We start from the raw sequence: 14,152 nt of genomic DNA on the forward strand, positions 1-14,152 counted from the left end.
ATTAGTCTATAGTTTTAACACCAACAAGAATAAGTGGTGGAAAATACCTCTCAACAAAGCAAGTCAAGAGAAATCTCTGCTGCCCCAGTTCCCATCCTTCACTTCACATGAGCAATCCTTTCCCACCTGGGAAGTCCTGGTTGACTTCGGCAAACAACTTGTGCTGATAAAGGTCGCGGTACCAGATCCAGTCTCGTAAGTCCATCGAGTACAGAGCTAAGATCATCTGCAGGAAGCAGTCACACGCTCTTCGGGGGCGGATGGACAGGGTCTGCAGGGCTCTACTTGCCTTGGAGGAATTTAACACCCCAAGCTAACGCTTGACAGCCGATGACTAATGCCCTGCAGCAGCACGCATGCAGGGGAAGATGTGCCTGTGCCACAGTTGCAGGAGCTCGTAGCCCAGTGCCTTCGCTTTAACTCCAGCCTCATCTGCGGTGCAGCCTCAGGCACTTTGCAAGCAACTGGGATGCAGGCAAAAGCTCCCGCTGGGGCATGGAGCCAGTGGTAAGGAACAGTATCTCCTTAACGTGCTGCAGCAAGGCTGGCCAGAGCCCATCTGTCAGCACCTTAAGAGCTGGTAGAAAGTGTTCGTGCTTTCTGTAGATGATCCAAGAGAGGCAATTGATGGACACTTGGAATCTGACCCTGTCTTGCAACCCTACAGCTCATCCATCAGCAGCCTCCAGTTGGAAGTATTTCCTCCCAGCCTGCCCTTCATCCCTTCTGCTTTGGCACGAGAATGGCCAAAACAGAGGGAGAAGGCTGCAAACGGGGAGATAAAAAAGGGTTAAAAGTGGGGGCATAATCAAATAAGCATGGCCAGAGCCATTCATAACAGTGGCATCAGGTTACTTCGGGCCATCACTACTCCAGTTACTTATTAATTTAGATTACATTTCAGGACCGTGCCTATGAATACTTTTCAGTTTATGGAGGCAGCATGGTAGCCCACATTAATTTTGTTCTGCTCCAATATTGGGCATTTTACAGAAGATATTAACTCTTTCCCCACTGCCCTGCTTCATATTAAGTTAGGGGTTATAAAGAAAATATCCTTGTTTCCCTCAGGAAAAGATACAGGAATCTGTTTCTTGATGCAGTGCTTAGAGCCACATCACACTAGAAGGAACGCGTTACAGAAGAAAAGCTGACATAACTCCACAGGGCTGGAGGGGCAACACGGAACGGGACTCGTGAGACATTGCAACAGTGCCTCTCGCAAAAGGGGGTTGTGTGCGTCGGCAGAGAGCTGTGCTGCAAACCCATTTTGCTGGGAACTGCTTAAAGGAAGGATTTGAAAAGGCCAGGTCCCTGTTTCCTAGTGACCTGAAAAGGGTAGAAAGAAAAACCCCATTAGGGAGCGGGGAGAGGCCAGGGCAGGCAGGGGCCTGAGCTGCACACTCGCATTAAGGTCAGCTGCTGTTCTTTGGGATTCAGATGATTTAGGTTACTCTGCCAGCTGGATCCTCTCAAGGCTGATGCTAAGGAACACAAAAGCCTTTTGTCCTTCGTGGGCAGACTTTTGAGTACAAGGAGTCGGGCTGTGCTCGTAGTGAGGCTCCTGCCTTTTTCTGTAGGCATTTGAATGCCTTCAATTCAGATATGTGTGGCTGTATTGTGTAGTCCAGGGGAAAAAAAAAAAACCCAGAGCATTAACGTCAATATTGGCGCTTGCTGCTTCCTGTGTTCCAGATATTCCGCAGTTCTGTGGGGTTTGCTTCAGATTTTGAATAAATCTTTGCAAATGACCCCATCACTCTGACAAAGCATCATCTGCTATTGCTCCAAAGCTGCCCATGACATCACCGGGGTTTGCAAGGGGCTCTGATACATGAAGTGTTATCAGACAGGTAATGAGGTACCAGGCACTGCTTTTAGTGGCCATTTTCAGCGCGTTCCTCTCAGACACATCATGAATCAGGTGGGAATGTTTTTCTGTGCGGGTCATAACCTGCACGGCTGTTGCCAGTGGGGCTTTCTGACTCAGCAGACCTGCATCCTGCGTGAAGGCTCTTGATCTGCTCACCCCCTTCTCCGAAGTAGCTCAGCAGATAGAAGCTCCTCTTTCCTGCTTACCCTGCAGCAGAGATGAAAGCCATGTGTGCTGCAGTCTGTTCAGCCTCAGGCCCCAACGCCCTAGGGATGGGCACCACCTACAGACCTACCCTGGGCAGGCCACAAACATCTGTATTCATGCACAGGTTAAAGAAAAGTTCCCCACCCTCAATGTCAGGTCCTGGGACGAGTTTGCGGGGCTGGGTGCTCTCCTGTACATTTATCAGCTGGCTGAACTGGCTATGTTGTTAATGAACGCCTGTCATTTTAGGGTCACAGTTCAAGAGCAGTGTTGCGTTTTGCTCTGCTGCAGGATTTCCCAGATCACTAACAGCATTTTCTGCTTACAGGAGCTCACAGGAAAGCTGCCACGAGAATACCCCCTAGATCCTGGGGAGGAGCCGCCTATTGTAAGGAGAAGAATAGGAACTGCCTTTAAACTGGATGAGCAGAAAATCCTGCCTAAGGGAGAGGTGAGGCTGTGCCCTTCCCTTCCAGCCCCATGTCCCCACCTCGGGTTGCTTAAGACATCCAGCATGCATCACATCAGTCTTACAGACCATCAGTCTTACAGTCATTTTTGCTTTAAATGACCGTAGTTGGTCACAATGCCTTTTTTTTTTAATATCCATCAGGACAGGGAAGCAGCGAGAGAGTTGGTGCTCTTAGTTCAGACTGGGAGTAAAGGTTAAACCCTCAGAGTTCAGCCCTGGCTTTGCTAGAGGTAACAGAAATAGCCTGGGTGACCAACTGGACCATGACAGTCCAAGCGCTCTGGTGACCAAGTGCAGTGACTTGTGTGAGTAGGGAGCACATCAGGAGCCCCTTGAGCCATCTGAGCCCTGCTGCTGCCCTATGTCGTTATTGCAAACAGCCACTTGCTTTCCTCTTCAGTAGGAATCCAAATTCAGATCTCCCCTAATGAAGAGAAAAGCATCACAATTATCCATCTTAGCCCTGCAATAACAAGATGAAAGCATTTTGCTCCCCAGTCCTTAAACAAAAGAGCCTTCGTCCCTACCTATGGGGAGCTGGAATTATGTTTTTCTAAGTTTGCCAGGGAGTGTTTGTTCTCTTCCCTTGCTCCCACAATGTGCTGGGTCAGTGCCCTGAACCGTGGCTGTGAAAACAGGCCTGCAGCAGCTGTAAGGCGGGACCGGACTCACAGAAAAGCTATTGTCTGCAGAGACGCATTTGTCTCAAGACACTTGTGTATATTCCAGTCTTGAGTTCCCTTTTTATTTTTGTAAGAGGAGAGACTGAAGCTGGTGTGACTGTGCGGTTTAAGGCTCTGTTCAGCCAGGGAATTAACTGTTTGTCGTTTTGTTGGCATTTTCCTTCTGCTGAAAAAATAAACAGCTGGAGCTCTTTAGTTTTGTTCTCAATGGAGCCTGGGAGAGGAATTCCACCGAAGTCAAATATTCATGAACTAGCACATTTAATTAAGCTTTTCAAAGGGAAGCACGGCTTAGCTGAGTTACTCCTAAAACCCCTGCAGTCTGTTGGCTGCTCAGTTATAACCTGATCTCCAGCTTCCCGGATCTTACTGCTACAAGGCAGCTTTTGGGGCCAGCGGGTGAGGAATCTCCTTACTCCAGTGGCAGGGTTAGGTGGGGAGAGCGTGAAGGTAAAGCAGCTCCTCCCCATCACAGGCACTCTGCCTTTTGGCATCGGCAATCCAAACACGCTGACTCAGCTTTTCTCTACCTCCCTTTTCATCTGTCAGACTTTAAGACTGTGTTGAAAACCATAAATTTCTGTTCTCAAAGAATGATGTTGAGCTGTGTTTATTTGGCTGCCAGTTTGAGAGCATTTAGAGAGGCCAGCGATGATTTTCATGCGCTTTTCAGCAAGTGCAAACACTAGAAACTCGATTTAAAACAAAAGGTGAAATACTCCCTCAGTCACGTAAATCCAGGACTGATATTGCCAACTGTGACAGGGACCTGAAGCAAGGCACTTCCATCTGAAGGCATATGATAGCCCTCAGTTTCTGAGGCTTTATTTATAGTGGCCTCACTGGAAGAAAATAGACAATTATTGCCAGAAGGAGAATGAGTATGTTTTTTCTAAGATATACTGAATGATTTAGAACTGAATCTGGCAAGGTCTGAAATGACAGCTCACATCAAACTCTCCATACCTTTAGTAAGAGCTTTGTCAGAGCAAGACTTGCAGGGAAGGGTCCTATTGTATTTTTTGGTAATCAGTCAATCACCTCTACCGGGTCTGTAATTCCTGACTCTGGGAAGGATTTTGCCAGAAGGCGGTGAACCAGGTTCCAGGCCTTAAAACTCCATGGTGTCAAATTCACTTTTAATAAGTTTGGCACTGATAGAGCTTATAAACCCTTCAAAGCAAAAAGGGATCTGTTAAAAAGATGGGGGGGTGGGCTCAGTCTTCAGTGAAGTGAGGGAAATGATAATTATAGATTTAAGGCAATGCTGACTCACCACTGACAGCAAAGGGATTTTTTTTAAGCCGGAAGCCCAGAATAAGAACTTCAGAGAACGACTTCAGTCTGATTAATTCCCACAGCATCAGCTATTGCAGCACACACCACTGCTAAATGAAGAGAAAGGATTTGAATTTGCGTAATGAGGATCTCCATGAATATATGGCTGTCAGTGCTTGCGATCTGAACTCCCACCATTCACTAGAAGTAAAAAACCTCATCATTCTTTCCCCTAATTTGCAAGGTACTGTGTTCCCCTTTCTAGCAGACTAACACCAAAAACTCCATCGAGCTGGGGAAGGTAGCCAGATCCATTGCAGATCAGCAAGTACCTCACAGCTTGGCATCCTGGTGCAGACCAGGAAGCTCTATATCAGCTTCTGCATTGGCATCAATTGGCCTAAATCCCTTGGCTTTGGAGGATAACTAAAAATCAGTAGGTAGCTTCCAGGGTACACCTGGTTGCATTTAAGAACTCAGCTGAGACCTTGCAAGGACTCATGTTGGAGACGCTAGTCCTTTTTGGCACACAGAAAGGCTTCTGTTACACACTGCTCATTCTGAAATCACCCTCCTGGCTTGTAACTCGAGGAGACAATTTTCTGGTGCAATCAGTCGCAGCAGCCTATAATTACTTCAGCACATATACTCTCCACTTGATTTTGACAGCTGTACACCAAGGAAGAATTAGCCCATCTTTGGCTTTTTTACCCCGAAGAGTTTGGTGGGTGCCAAGCAAACCTGTCAAGAAGGTTAAAGCTGTAGCTTTGCATCAGTACGTAGCACTGATATCAAATGGGGCTCAAATATGGAGATAGGAAACAGGGAGAAGGAGCGGGTGGGAGGCAGGTGTTACCCATAAGATGGGTGTAAAAGGATGAATGTGTCAGCAGTAGAGCACTGTTGAACTAGGCCATATTGAACTGCATGAAAAGCCAAACAGCACAGCAGGGTTAGGGCTGGAGCACACATGTCCTCCCTGTATGGGCCATCCCTTCCACCAGCTGTGCTCCCAGGCACTCGTCTGAGCAGATGAAGGTGAGGTGGGTATGCTCAGGGAGGCCCTGAGATGGAAGGAGCATCGTGATCGTGGATGTTTTGCTGATGGCGAGCCTTGGTTGGAGGCCACTGGCCACGTTCAGGGGGAGCTTCCCCATAGCTGGGCCAGGAGAGTTTGGTGGTAGCCAGAATCCACTTGCCTTTCCCCAGGAGGCAGAGCTGGAGCGCCTGGAGAGGGAGTTTGCCATTCAGTCCCAGATCACGGAGGCTGCCCGGCGCCTGGCGAGCGACCCGAACGTCAGCAAAAAGCTGAAGAAACAGAGGAAGACGTCCTACCTGAACGCCCTGAAGAAACTGCAGGAGATCGAAAACGCCATCAATGAGTATCGCATCAAATCTGGAAAGAAGCCAACCCAGAGAGCCTCCCTGATCATAGAGGGTAAGCGGGGCTCGGCGCCCACGGCATTGCTGAAGGGTCTGTGGAGGGCAGGAAGCAAAATTCTTGCCTTGAACTCGTGGCTTGAGGCACAGATTTCCCCTCCCTCCTCTTCCCTCCCCTGACTCCACGGGTGCTGGCAGTCGGGTTGTCCTCTCCTGTACCAGCGTGCTGTCAGATGGGTGTCTGGGCTGTGTGCCGTGCGTTAGGGATGTGCTGGTTCACAGCACAAGAAGCAGTGTCACGCTGTAGATTATAAGCGTGTCAGGAAAGCAGACTGCGACTCCTTTGTTCACCTATAAAATCACTCTGTTAACGTCTCCTCCAGAGTGGTGCTGTACAAATGTAATTAATGTTAGCAGATTGGGGTGAGCTCTCTAGCTGAAAGGCATCTGTAAAATCAAAGTAGTAGCAGTGTCGTTGCTGTGTTCAAATGCTTTTTTTTCTTTTTCTTTTTTTTACAATGTAATTCTCAGGGCACTTTATGGTTTACTGGGTTGTTGATTGGTTTTTCATGAAATCCATTAACTTTCTGCCGTGGTTCTTTCTCCCTTGCTGATTTTGCCCTTTCCCTTTGACTTGCAGAGCTTTTCTCTGTGCCTTTGTAGCAGGAACTGAGATTAGAGCTGCTGTATTTGTGACCTGGGTACCAAGCTGCACTGCAGTCAGGGATAACAGACAGCCGTGAGGACACGGGATGGGGGAGGCAGCTCAGACGTGTGCATGCCAAGGACGTGAGAGCATCTTCTGCTGCTACAGAGGATGCTCAGACAGCGTTTCCCTGAATTACACAAAACTGGTACCTAGTGTGGGCCTTTAGTTAGCAACAGGATGATCATTTTAAGAAGGCAGAGATCAAACCCAGAGTCCTTAAGGCCCGAGATATAAATCTGGCTAATGGCACCGTGCCATTTTCCATCCTCTGGGGATCCCAGCGCTCCGTTGTGACTCAGTCTTAATCCCCATTAATTGAAAAGAGTTAGCAGCTCCTTGAAAGGCAGCCTGCTAGTGAGAGACCTGGCCTGCAGCTCTGCCCTCGAGACTGAGAGTGGGCTGAGTCAGTTGTTTATAGGAATCTTGCCTCTCGGCTATGTGAGGAGGAAGACGTGGGTGACTGCTTAAGGCTAAGACTCAGTGGACAAAGGTCACGGAGCAGTTCAGCACTCAATCACTGTGATTCTTGGGACCATCTGACCATCTTTATATTTTCTTCCCCTCAGAAGGAAACATTGCCAGTGAAGACAGCTCCCTCTCGGATGCCCTTGTCCTCGAGGATGGTATGTTGGCTGCTGTATCTTCTAGAGGGCAGGAAGGAAACATGGGAAGGATGTGTGAACTCCTAATTTACACGCAAAATGGAGGAACTGTTCTGTGTAATAATCCACCCAAAATTCCCAGTACCAAAAACGCTCTGGACTGAGAGCTGTTTACCCTGACTCTAACTTGTAGTCAGACATCAGGCCTGGAGTAGGGAGTATTGCCGTGGTTACTGCTCTGAATTCTCTCAAAAGACAGTCTCAGAATGCCCCCTTATTTTCTCTTAAGGTTTCAGTTGTTTTAATGCATCACACACTCTTGCTGGCCATTCCCTCCCAAAATGGGAATGTCAGCCGATGCACTTGTGAAAGTCGGGTCTTCAGGTTGCTCCTGAAGGCAGCCAGGGGACACGGGGTAAGGAAGCAGGCTCTGGAGGTGTGGTGGTGTCCCCCGGGGTTGTGCTGCCATTGGAGGTACCACACAGCCATCACCTCTCTCCCTTCTTCTCTTCACAGAGGATTCTCAGGTCACCAGCACAATATCCCCTCTCCAGTCCCCACACAAAGGACTCCCTCCCCGGCCACCCTTGCACAACAGGCCTCCTCCTCCGCAGTCGCTGGAAGGCCTCCGCCAAATGCATTACCACCGCAATGACTATGACAAGTCCCCCATCAAACCCAAGATGTGGAGCGAGTCATCCTTGGACGAACCCTATGAGAAGGTCAAGAAACGCTCCTCACACAGTCATTCCAGGTGAGCCAGCTATCTTGAAGCTCCATCACAGAGATAACCTCTGCTTTCAGGAGGGATAGGTGTGAGCCCTTTCAAAATTTACAAAGCTGTCCCTTAACAAAAGGAGACTTTTAGGTGTTTTGGCCAATAGGCATGTCATAAAAATAGGCTTCAGCCACATGACTGCTGCTTGGTATCTCAATGTTATTTTAAAAAACATTTAGAAAGGAAGGATGGTGAATCATCTGAGGGCTTTGACAGGGCTTGGCCTTGACCTCCAGCTACTGCAGAAGCACAAGCTCTGGGATGCAGCTAACCCAACTCCCGCTCACCCCGCTAAGATCACAGGCACATGCCTGAGATCTGGAAAGAGGTGCGGGAGGCCCTTCCCCAAATTCCTGCCTGGGAACTGAAGCGGGGTGTTTGCTCTGCAGCAGTCACAAGCGGTTCCCCAGCACCGGGAGCTGTGCCGAGGCGGGAGGGAGCAGCTCGCTGCAGAACAGCCCCATCCGGAGCCTTCCCCACTGGAACTCCCAGTCCAGCATGCCGTCAACGCCGGATCTACGGGTACGCAGTCCGCACTACGTCCACTCCACGCGGTAAGTCTTCCCAGCTCCGGTCTTACCTTGCTTACCCTGAAATAAATATTCTTTGCTTTATCCTTCCCCCAGGATACTAATTAATTCCCAGTTCAGGAAAGGACACAAACCAGTCCTACTCACATCAGAGGCTCAAGTACTGTTGCCAGTAGGGAATCTCTCCTGAACTGAGATCCCAAAATCACTTCAGATAAATGTGATCCTGCCCCTCATCTCCCTCTCAAAGTAACCAAGCTTTTCTTCCGCTGCGACCTTTCATCTCGGGGACTGTTTATAGGCGCTACAAACCCCATGGCACTTTTAAAAGGGATGTGGTGCTACTGCTAAATTCTGCAGAAAATTCCTTTGTGGATCCGGCTGGAGATGACATGTTTCCTGTCTGATACAAAATGTTGGGTAGTCTTAATTCTCTCTTAATAGATAAAATGCTTGCACGTGTGTGATCGTATGTGGAGAGCGAGCCTGTATAGAGCAATCTACCCAAGGATCCAGGTGGCAGTGGAATAAGCCCAGGGTTGACAGAGGAAAGAGCTGAAGTGTGTAAGGGAGGTGATTTGATGTGGCCCAATTTGACTCCAGTTTTCAGCAGGATTTCTACAAACTGTTCAGCTTCATTGCTCTTTTGCTCTCCTGGCAAACTCCATGGATACTGGAGGAAGCAGAGCTAGTCAAAGCTGTGTGCTGTTAGGTATCCTGCCCTAAGGGGCAGTGCTAACATCATTTAGCTCGGCATAAATCAAGAGTCATGCCAACACATCAGACTCAGGCAGAGATGATACAAGGCACTAAGGCCCTAGGTTGAGTTTGTTACAAGTTTTTGGCTGAGAGTGCCTTTCAGGAGTGCAGTGTTCATTAACACTGGAGCCAAGCTGCGTGAGAAACAAGCCTGGCACAGGGCTTGAGAAGTGGCCTTGACTGGGTAGGGGCCATTTGGGTTTTTGAAACACGTCTGTGGCTCATTCATGAGCTGCGTGCCCTGGCCTTGGCCATCCGTCATGCGGGTGTGTGACTCATCGCGGGGTGTTCCTGCTCCCTGAATGGATGGCTGAAGCTCTCCAAACAGCCAGGGTGAATAGAGACCACCCAGACTTGGCCGTGAGTCGAGCCTTGAAAACTTGTGATTCGGGGTGGTTGCCTGAAGGGCTGTCACCTGCTGACAGTCCTACACGTGCTGCCCACGGCTGGGCCCTGGTAAAACCTAGCTGCTTGACAGAGGTGGCTTTTTCAAAGGCCAGTGGAGAAATCACTGCGTTCTGGGCTAAGCATGGACAGTCTGTCTGTCTGTCTCACGCCAGGTGGATTGTATATGTGCAGGGCATTCCTTCACAGGCCACTTGCAAGGGAATCCCACCACCTTTGAGGCTAAGGTCTCGGGATTTGCAGAGCTGGAGCGAGGTGAACCTTGGTAGCACAGGGATGGTGCTGATTCAAACAGCTCTGCCACGAGGCCGCACCAGCAAAGCCGGGGCTTGACGTCCCCAGGTTTTGCCCTTCAGACTGGGTCTTTCCCAGGGTGCCAAGCCACAGAGGAATCGGGCTGGGCAAGGGTTTCTGTCCCATGTGGTGCTGCAGACTGAATGCCACCACCAAGGAGACTGGAGAGGAACAGGAGTAGGACCTAATCACTCCAAACCTGCAGCGGGGAAGCAGGTTGCTTTGCAGCCGGCAGCCTCACGCAGTGCTGGAGGGGCCCAGGTTTTCGGTGCCCTCGTAGTCCCTTGCCTGTGAAGCTGGCCTTGTGTGCAGAAGGGGATGGGGAGTGCTTCATCCTGTTGATTTACCAGCCTGGATTTTTTTTCCTGGTACCTGCAGGTCAGTAGACATCAGCCCGACCAGACTGCACAGCTTAGCTCAGCACTTTAGACACCGGAGCTCCAGCCTGGAGTCGCAAGGCAAGCTCCTCGGCTCAGAAAATGAGACAGGGAGCCCCGATTTCTACACCCCAAGGACTCGTAGCAGTAACGGCTCTGACCCCATGGACGACTGCTCTTCCTGCACCAGCCATTCCAGCTCTGAGCACTACTACCCCGCTCAGATGAACCCCAACTACTCCACCCTAGCAGAGGATTCTCCGTCGAAAGCCAGAGAGCGGCAGAGGCAAAGGCACAAATCGGCGGGCAACCTGGTCTCTTCCAATTCAGGGAGCATGCCCAACCTGGCTGCGAGGAACGGGACGGGGCACCACCGCGTCTACCTGCACAGCCAGAGCCAACCCTCCTCCCAGTACAGGATCAAAGAATATCCCCTGTACATCGAGGGCAGCTCCACACCCGTGGTGGTGCGGAGCCTGGAGAACGACCAGGAGGGACACTACAGCGTGAAAGCACAATTCAAAACCTCCAACTCCTACACAGCGGGGGGGATGTTTAAGGAGAACTGGCACGGGGATGAAGTGGACTCCGTCAGGCTCACCCCCTCCCGCTCCCAAATCATAAGGACTCCATCTCTGGGCAGGGAGGGCCACGAGAAAGGCTCGGGTAGGACTGCCGTGTCGGACGAGCTGCGGCTCTGGTACCAGCGGTCCACGGCCTCCCACAAGGAGCACAGCCGCCTCTCGCACACGAGCTCCACTTCCTCGGACAGCAGCTCCCAGTACAGCACATCTTCGCAAAGCACCTTTGTGGCGCACAGCCGGGTCACGAGAATGCCTCAGATGTGTAAAGCAACGTCAGGTGAGAGACGGTCCGGGGCAAAGGGGTGGGAGGGACAGGGGCTTCATGCAGCCCGGTTTTGTGCCAGGCATTACACCCCAGCTGGAGAGCCGTGCCAGGCCGTAGCACGTTATCTGGCCTTCACATGCTGCTCACCAAGCCTGTAGGCATAACACTGGGGGACAAGCCTTGTCTGAGACTCATCGGGTGAGAATTTTTTTCCATGGAAATCATCAGTTTGCAATGATGGGCTCAAAAGACAGGGAGGGACCAAAGCCCCGTTGTTGCCAGGTCTTTCCTCAGAGTGCAGTTGGGTTTTGGGTGATGGCGCTAGGGACCGAATGTGGAGAAACCACGGGGAGGGTCACTCTTAGTAATCACAGCGAGGGGAGCGATGAAGCAAGCCAGGGCTCAGCACAGACTAGGAGAACGCATGTCCTCAGTGAACCACCAAAAGCATGAGAAAGGTTAAGTGGGGAGCATCCCAGCCTCTCCGCCCCCCCTCTCCCCCCCAAAATGTTTGAGCGATGACATCTTTGTGCGCTGCTGAGACTTGGTTTTCCCATGCAGCTCCAGTAGCTGTGCTGATAATATCCTGAAATTCAGAGCACTTAAGTTTGTACAGTATTATGCCTCTCTCTCAGGTACAGAGCTTTGCATTCCTCTGTGCTGTTAATATTAAATGGTAAGAAAACAGTCGAATTCATTAAACTGAGGGGGCCACTATGTGTTATGAAACAGGCCAAGGTTAAATATTTACTGGCCATCAGTCACCGCTGGACAAGCCAGTTTGGATAGATCAAGGACTTGCTAAAAACCTGAGTCCAGCCTCACGTGGATGGGATTGCTGGTTAATCAGTTCGCACCGTGCCCATCCCCACCCTTCCACATGCCTCAGGCTTGGCATGGGAGACACCACTGCTCCGGCCTCGCTTGCCGCAGGTCCTCGTGGCCTCCCCGAGCAGACCAGTGCATCGTGAACCCGTGCTGGCTGATGGCCTTCTGACATCCCAGCATCGCGCCCCGTCCACGGTGACCACCACGCTGACACCAGTGGGGCTTTGTATTCACTGCTGACTCCAGCATGGTCTGACACCGGGCTCCTCGTGGGCCACCAACAGCTGCCCGAGAAGAGGCTGATTTATGTGTGATGCCAACACTCGCAGGAGGCCCAGACGTGGACCAAGACACAATCTAGTAGCTGCTGGAACCATCCTGCATCCCCATATGAAAATCTGTCTTCCCCCCTTTGATTAAGCAGCATTTCTTTTCCACCCAGCAACACGAAATGCTGGAAGACTGGAAAGCTTTGCCTTGCTTAGCTTTGGAAACCATACCAGTTCAGTTAGGTGATCTAGAAAGGAAAACGGTGGGGGAAGAGCACATAAAAACTGCTGTCAATCAGTCTGTTCCCCCACCCAGCCGGTCTTTACATCTAAACGTGATATCTGGGCAGCACAGTGGCAAGCATGCTCAGTAATCACAGCTTGTCGTGACCAGTTGGCAGCATAGATTGGTTTTGCATTCAGAGTCAGCTCCCAATTACAGCTGTGGGAAGATACCGACCTCGGCGGCTGTTGGCTCCAAGGAGCAGATTAAAAATTGTTTTTCTCTTGAAGCGTCATTTGGCCGCAGCTAAAGAATTTAACAGCACAGAAGGGGATGCCAGGTAGAAACATCCATCATTTTAGCTGATTAGCCCTAGCTGATAGGTCTACTGGACTTCACGTCATGCTTCTAGGCATATATTAAATTGGGAGGGCCAGCTCTGGATGGACTTGAGGAGGAGGAAAGATCAGTCGGGTGGATATCTTAGCTAGACTCTTACTGGGGAAACTCCCCCAAGAACCACTGACAAAGGTACATTTTTAGTTCAGCTTGCTTCTGCCTTCATTGAAGTAAGATTAAGCCTTCCTCGGGTCCCGTAGTGGTAGGGTCAGCAAAGCCCAACTTCAGTTTATGACAGATGCACAGTGAAAGGTAGTTGTAGCTTTTGAAATCTTCGGAGGTGTCCTCCTCCTTCGCACCTGAAGCAGTGTACTCGTCCGGACTCTCGCCAGGGCCAGCTCTGGCTCCCAGGGACACGGAGCATCTCCCGCCAGCCCTGGAAGCAGGAGGCTGAGCCTGACGGGCTGGGCTCCTCCGGTTTGGGTCCCGCGGAGATGCGCAGCCAGGCCCTGCCCGTCCAGGCAGCAGCAAAACCGATGAGCTTTCCTGACGGGAGAGGTGCGGTGTTTCCCAGGCAGGGCTCGAGAGAGTCCGGGTTGTTGTATGCAGCTGGGGGCCGGGCTGAAACAAAGCATTCCTGCAGAGCTGAGGACGGATCCAGCCCGCGAGACGCAGCAGCGTCAGCACCAGGCTGGCTGCTCCCGTGCCGCGTTCGGGCACAGCCATCCAGGATGAGGCCTGACTCCCGGGCTGTGTTTACTCACAGCAGGACATGTTTCTGCTGGTTTGACCAGCTGATGCTTCTGAACCACCCTGACCCTCGCGCCCTCACCTCACCGGTTATTGTTCTCCACCCGTTGGTTGTTTTTCAGCTGCCTTACCTCACAGCCAGAGGAGTTCAACGCCGTCGAGTGAACTAGCAGCCACGCCGCCGGGCAGTCCTCACCACATTCTCGCATGGCAGACTGGGTGAGTGTCTGTGGGACCGGGTTAGAGAATTCACCTCGCTCACTGCCGGTGAGAAAAAACTCCCTACACACAAGCAAAGGGAGAGCACAGCTACGGGGAACTTCTTCCAGGTGCTCAATAGCCTACGCCACTTCCAGCCTCCCACCCGTGCTCTCGTAGCGGTGGGGCTCTAGTTTAGGCTGACCAAGACATGGCAGTGCCACCCGCACCCAGCAGCGCTGCTCCAAGCAGTGCCGGATCCACAGGGAAAGCAGCCTTGCAGGTTCTTCCCGCTTGGACAGTCTCCTGCCTCCAATTTTCCATGTGTCGAAATAGCTGATTTTTTTTT

General features: G+C 51.1%; 1 protein-coding gene across 3 annotated transcripts in view; it reads left to right on the plus strand.

The window, feature by feature from the left end:
* Positions 1 to 14,152, plus strand: part of FRMD4A (FERM domain containing 4A) — a gene marked incomplete at its 5' end in the record, with an annotated part of 385,473 nt that overhangs the window by 363,206 nt on the left and 8,115 nt on the right. For all 3 annotated transcript variants that reach the window (XM_082310334.1, XM_082310333.1, XM_082310332.1), the window contains 7 exons: positions 2,409 to 2,531; positions 5,723 to 5,951; positions 7,169 to 7,225; positions 7,721 to 7,958; positions 8,372 to 8,536; positions 10,349 to 11,208; positions 13,728 to 13,824. In XM_082310334.1, the coding sequence (XP_082166460.1) occupies positions 2,409 to 2,531; positions 5,723 to 5,951; positions 7,169 to 7,225; positions 7,721 to 7,958; positions 8,372 to 8,536; positions 10,349 to 11,208; positions 13,728 to 13,824 (1,769 nt within the window). The remainder of the gene's footprint in view (positions 1 to 2,408; positions 2,532 to 5,722; positions 5,952 to 7,168; positions 7,226 to 7,720; positions 7,959 to 8,371; positions 8,537 to 10,348; positions 11,209 to 13,727; positions 13,825 to 14,152) is intronic.

Source organism: Platalea leucorodia (genome assembly GCF_965183815.1).
Source record: "Platalea leucorodia genome assembly, chromosome: 4".
NCBI lineage: Eukaryota > Metazoa > Chordata > Aves > Pelecaniformes > Threskiornithidae > Platalea > Platalea leucorodia.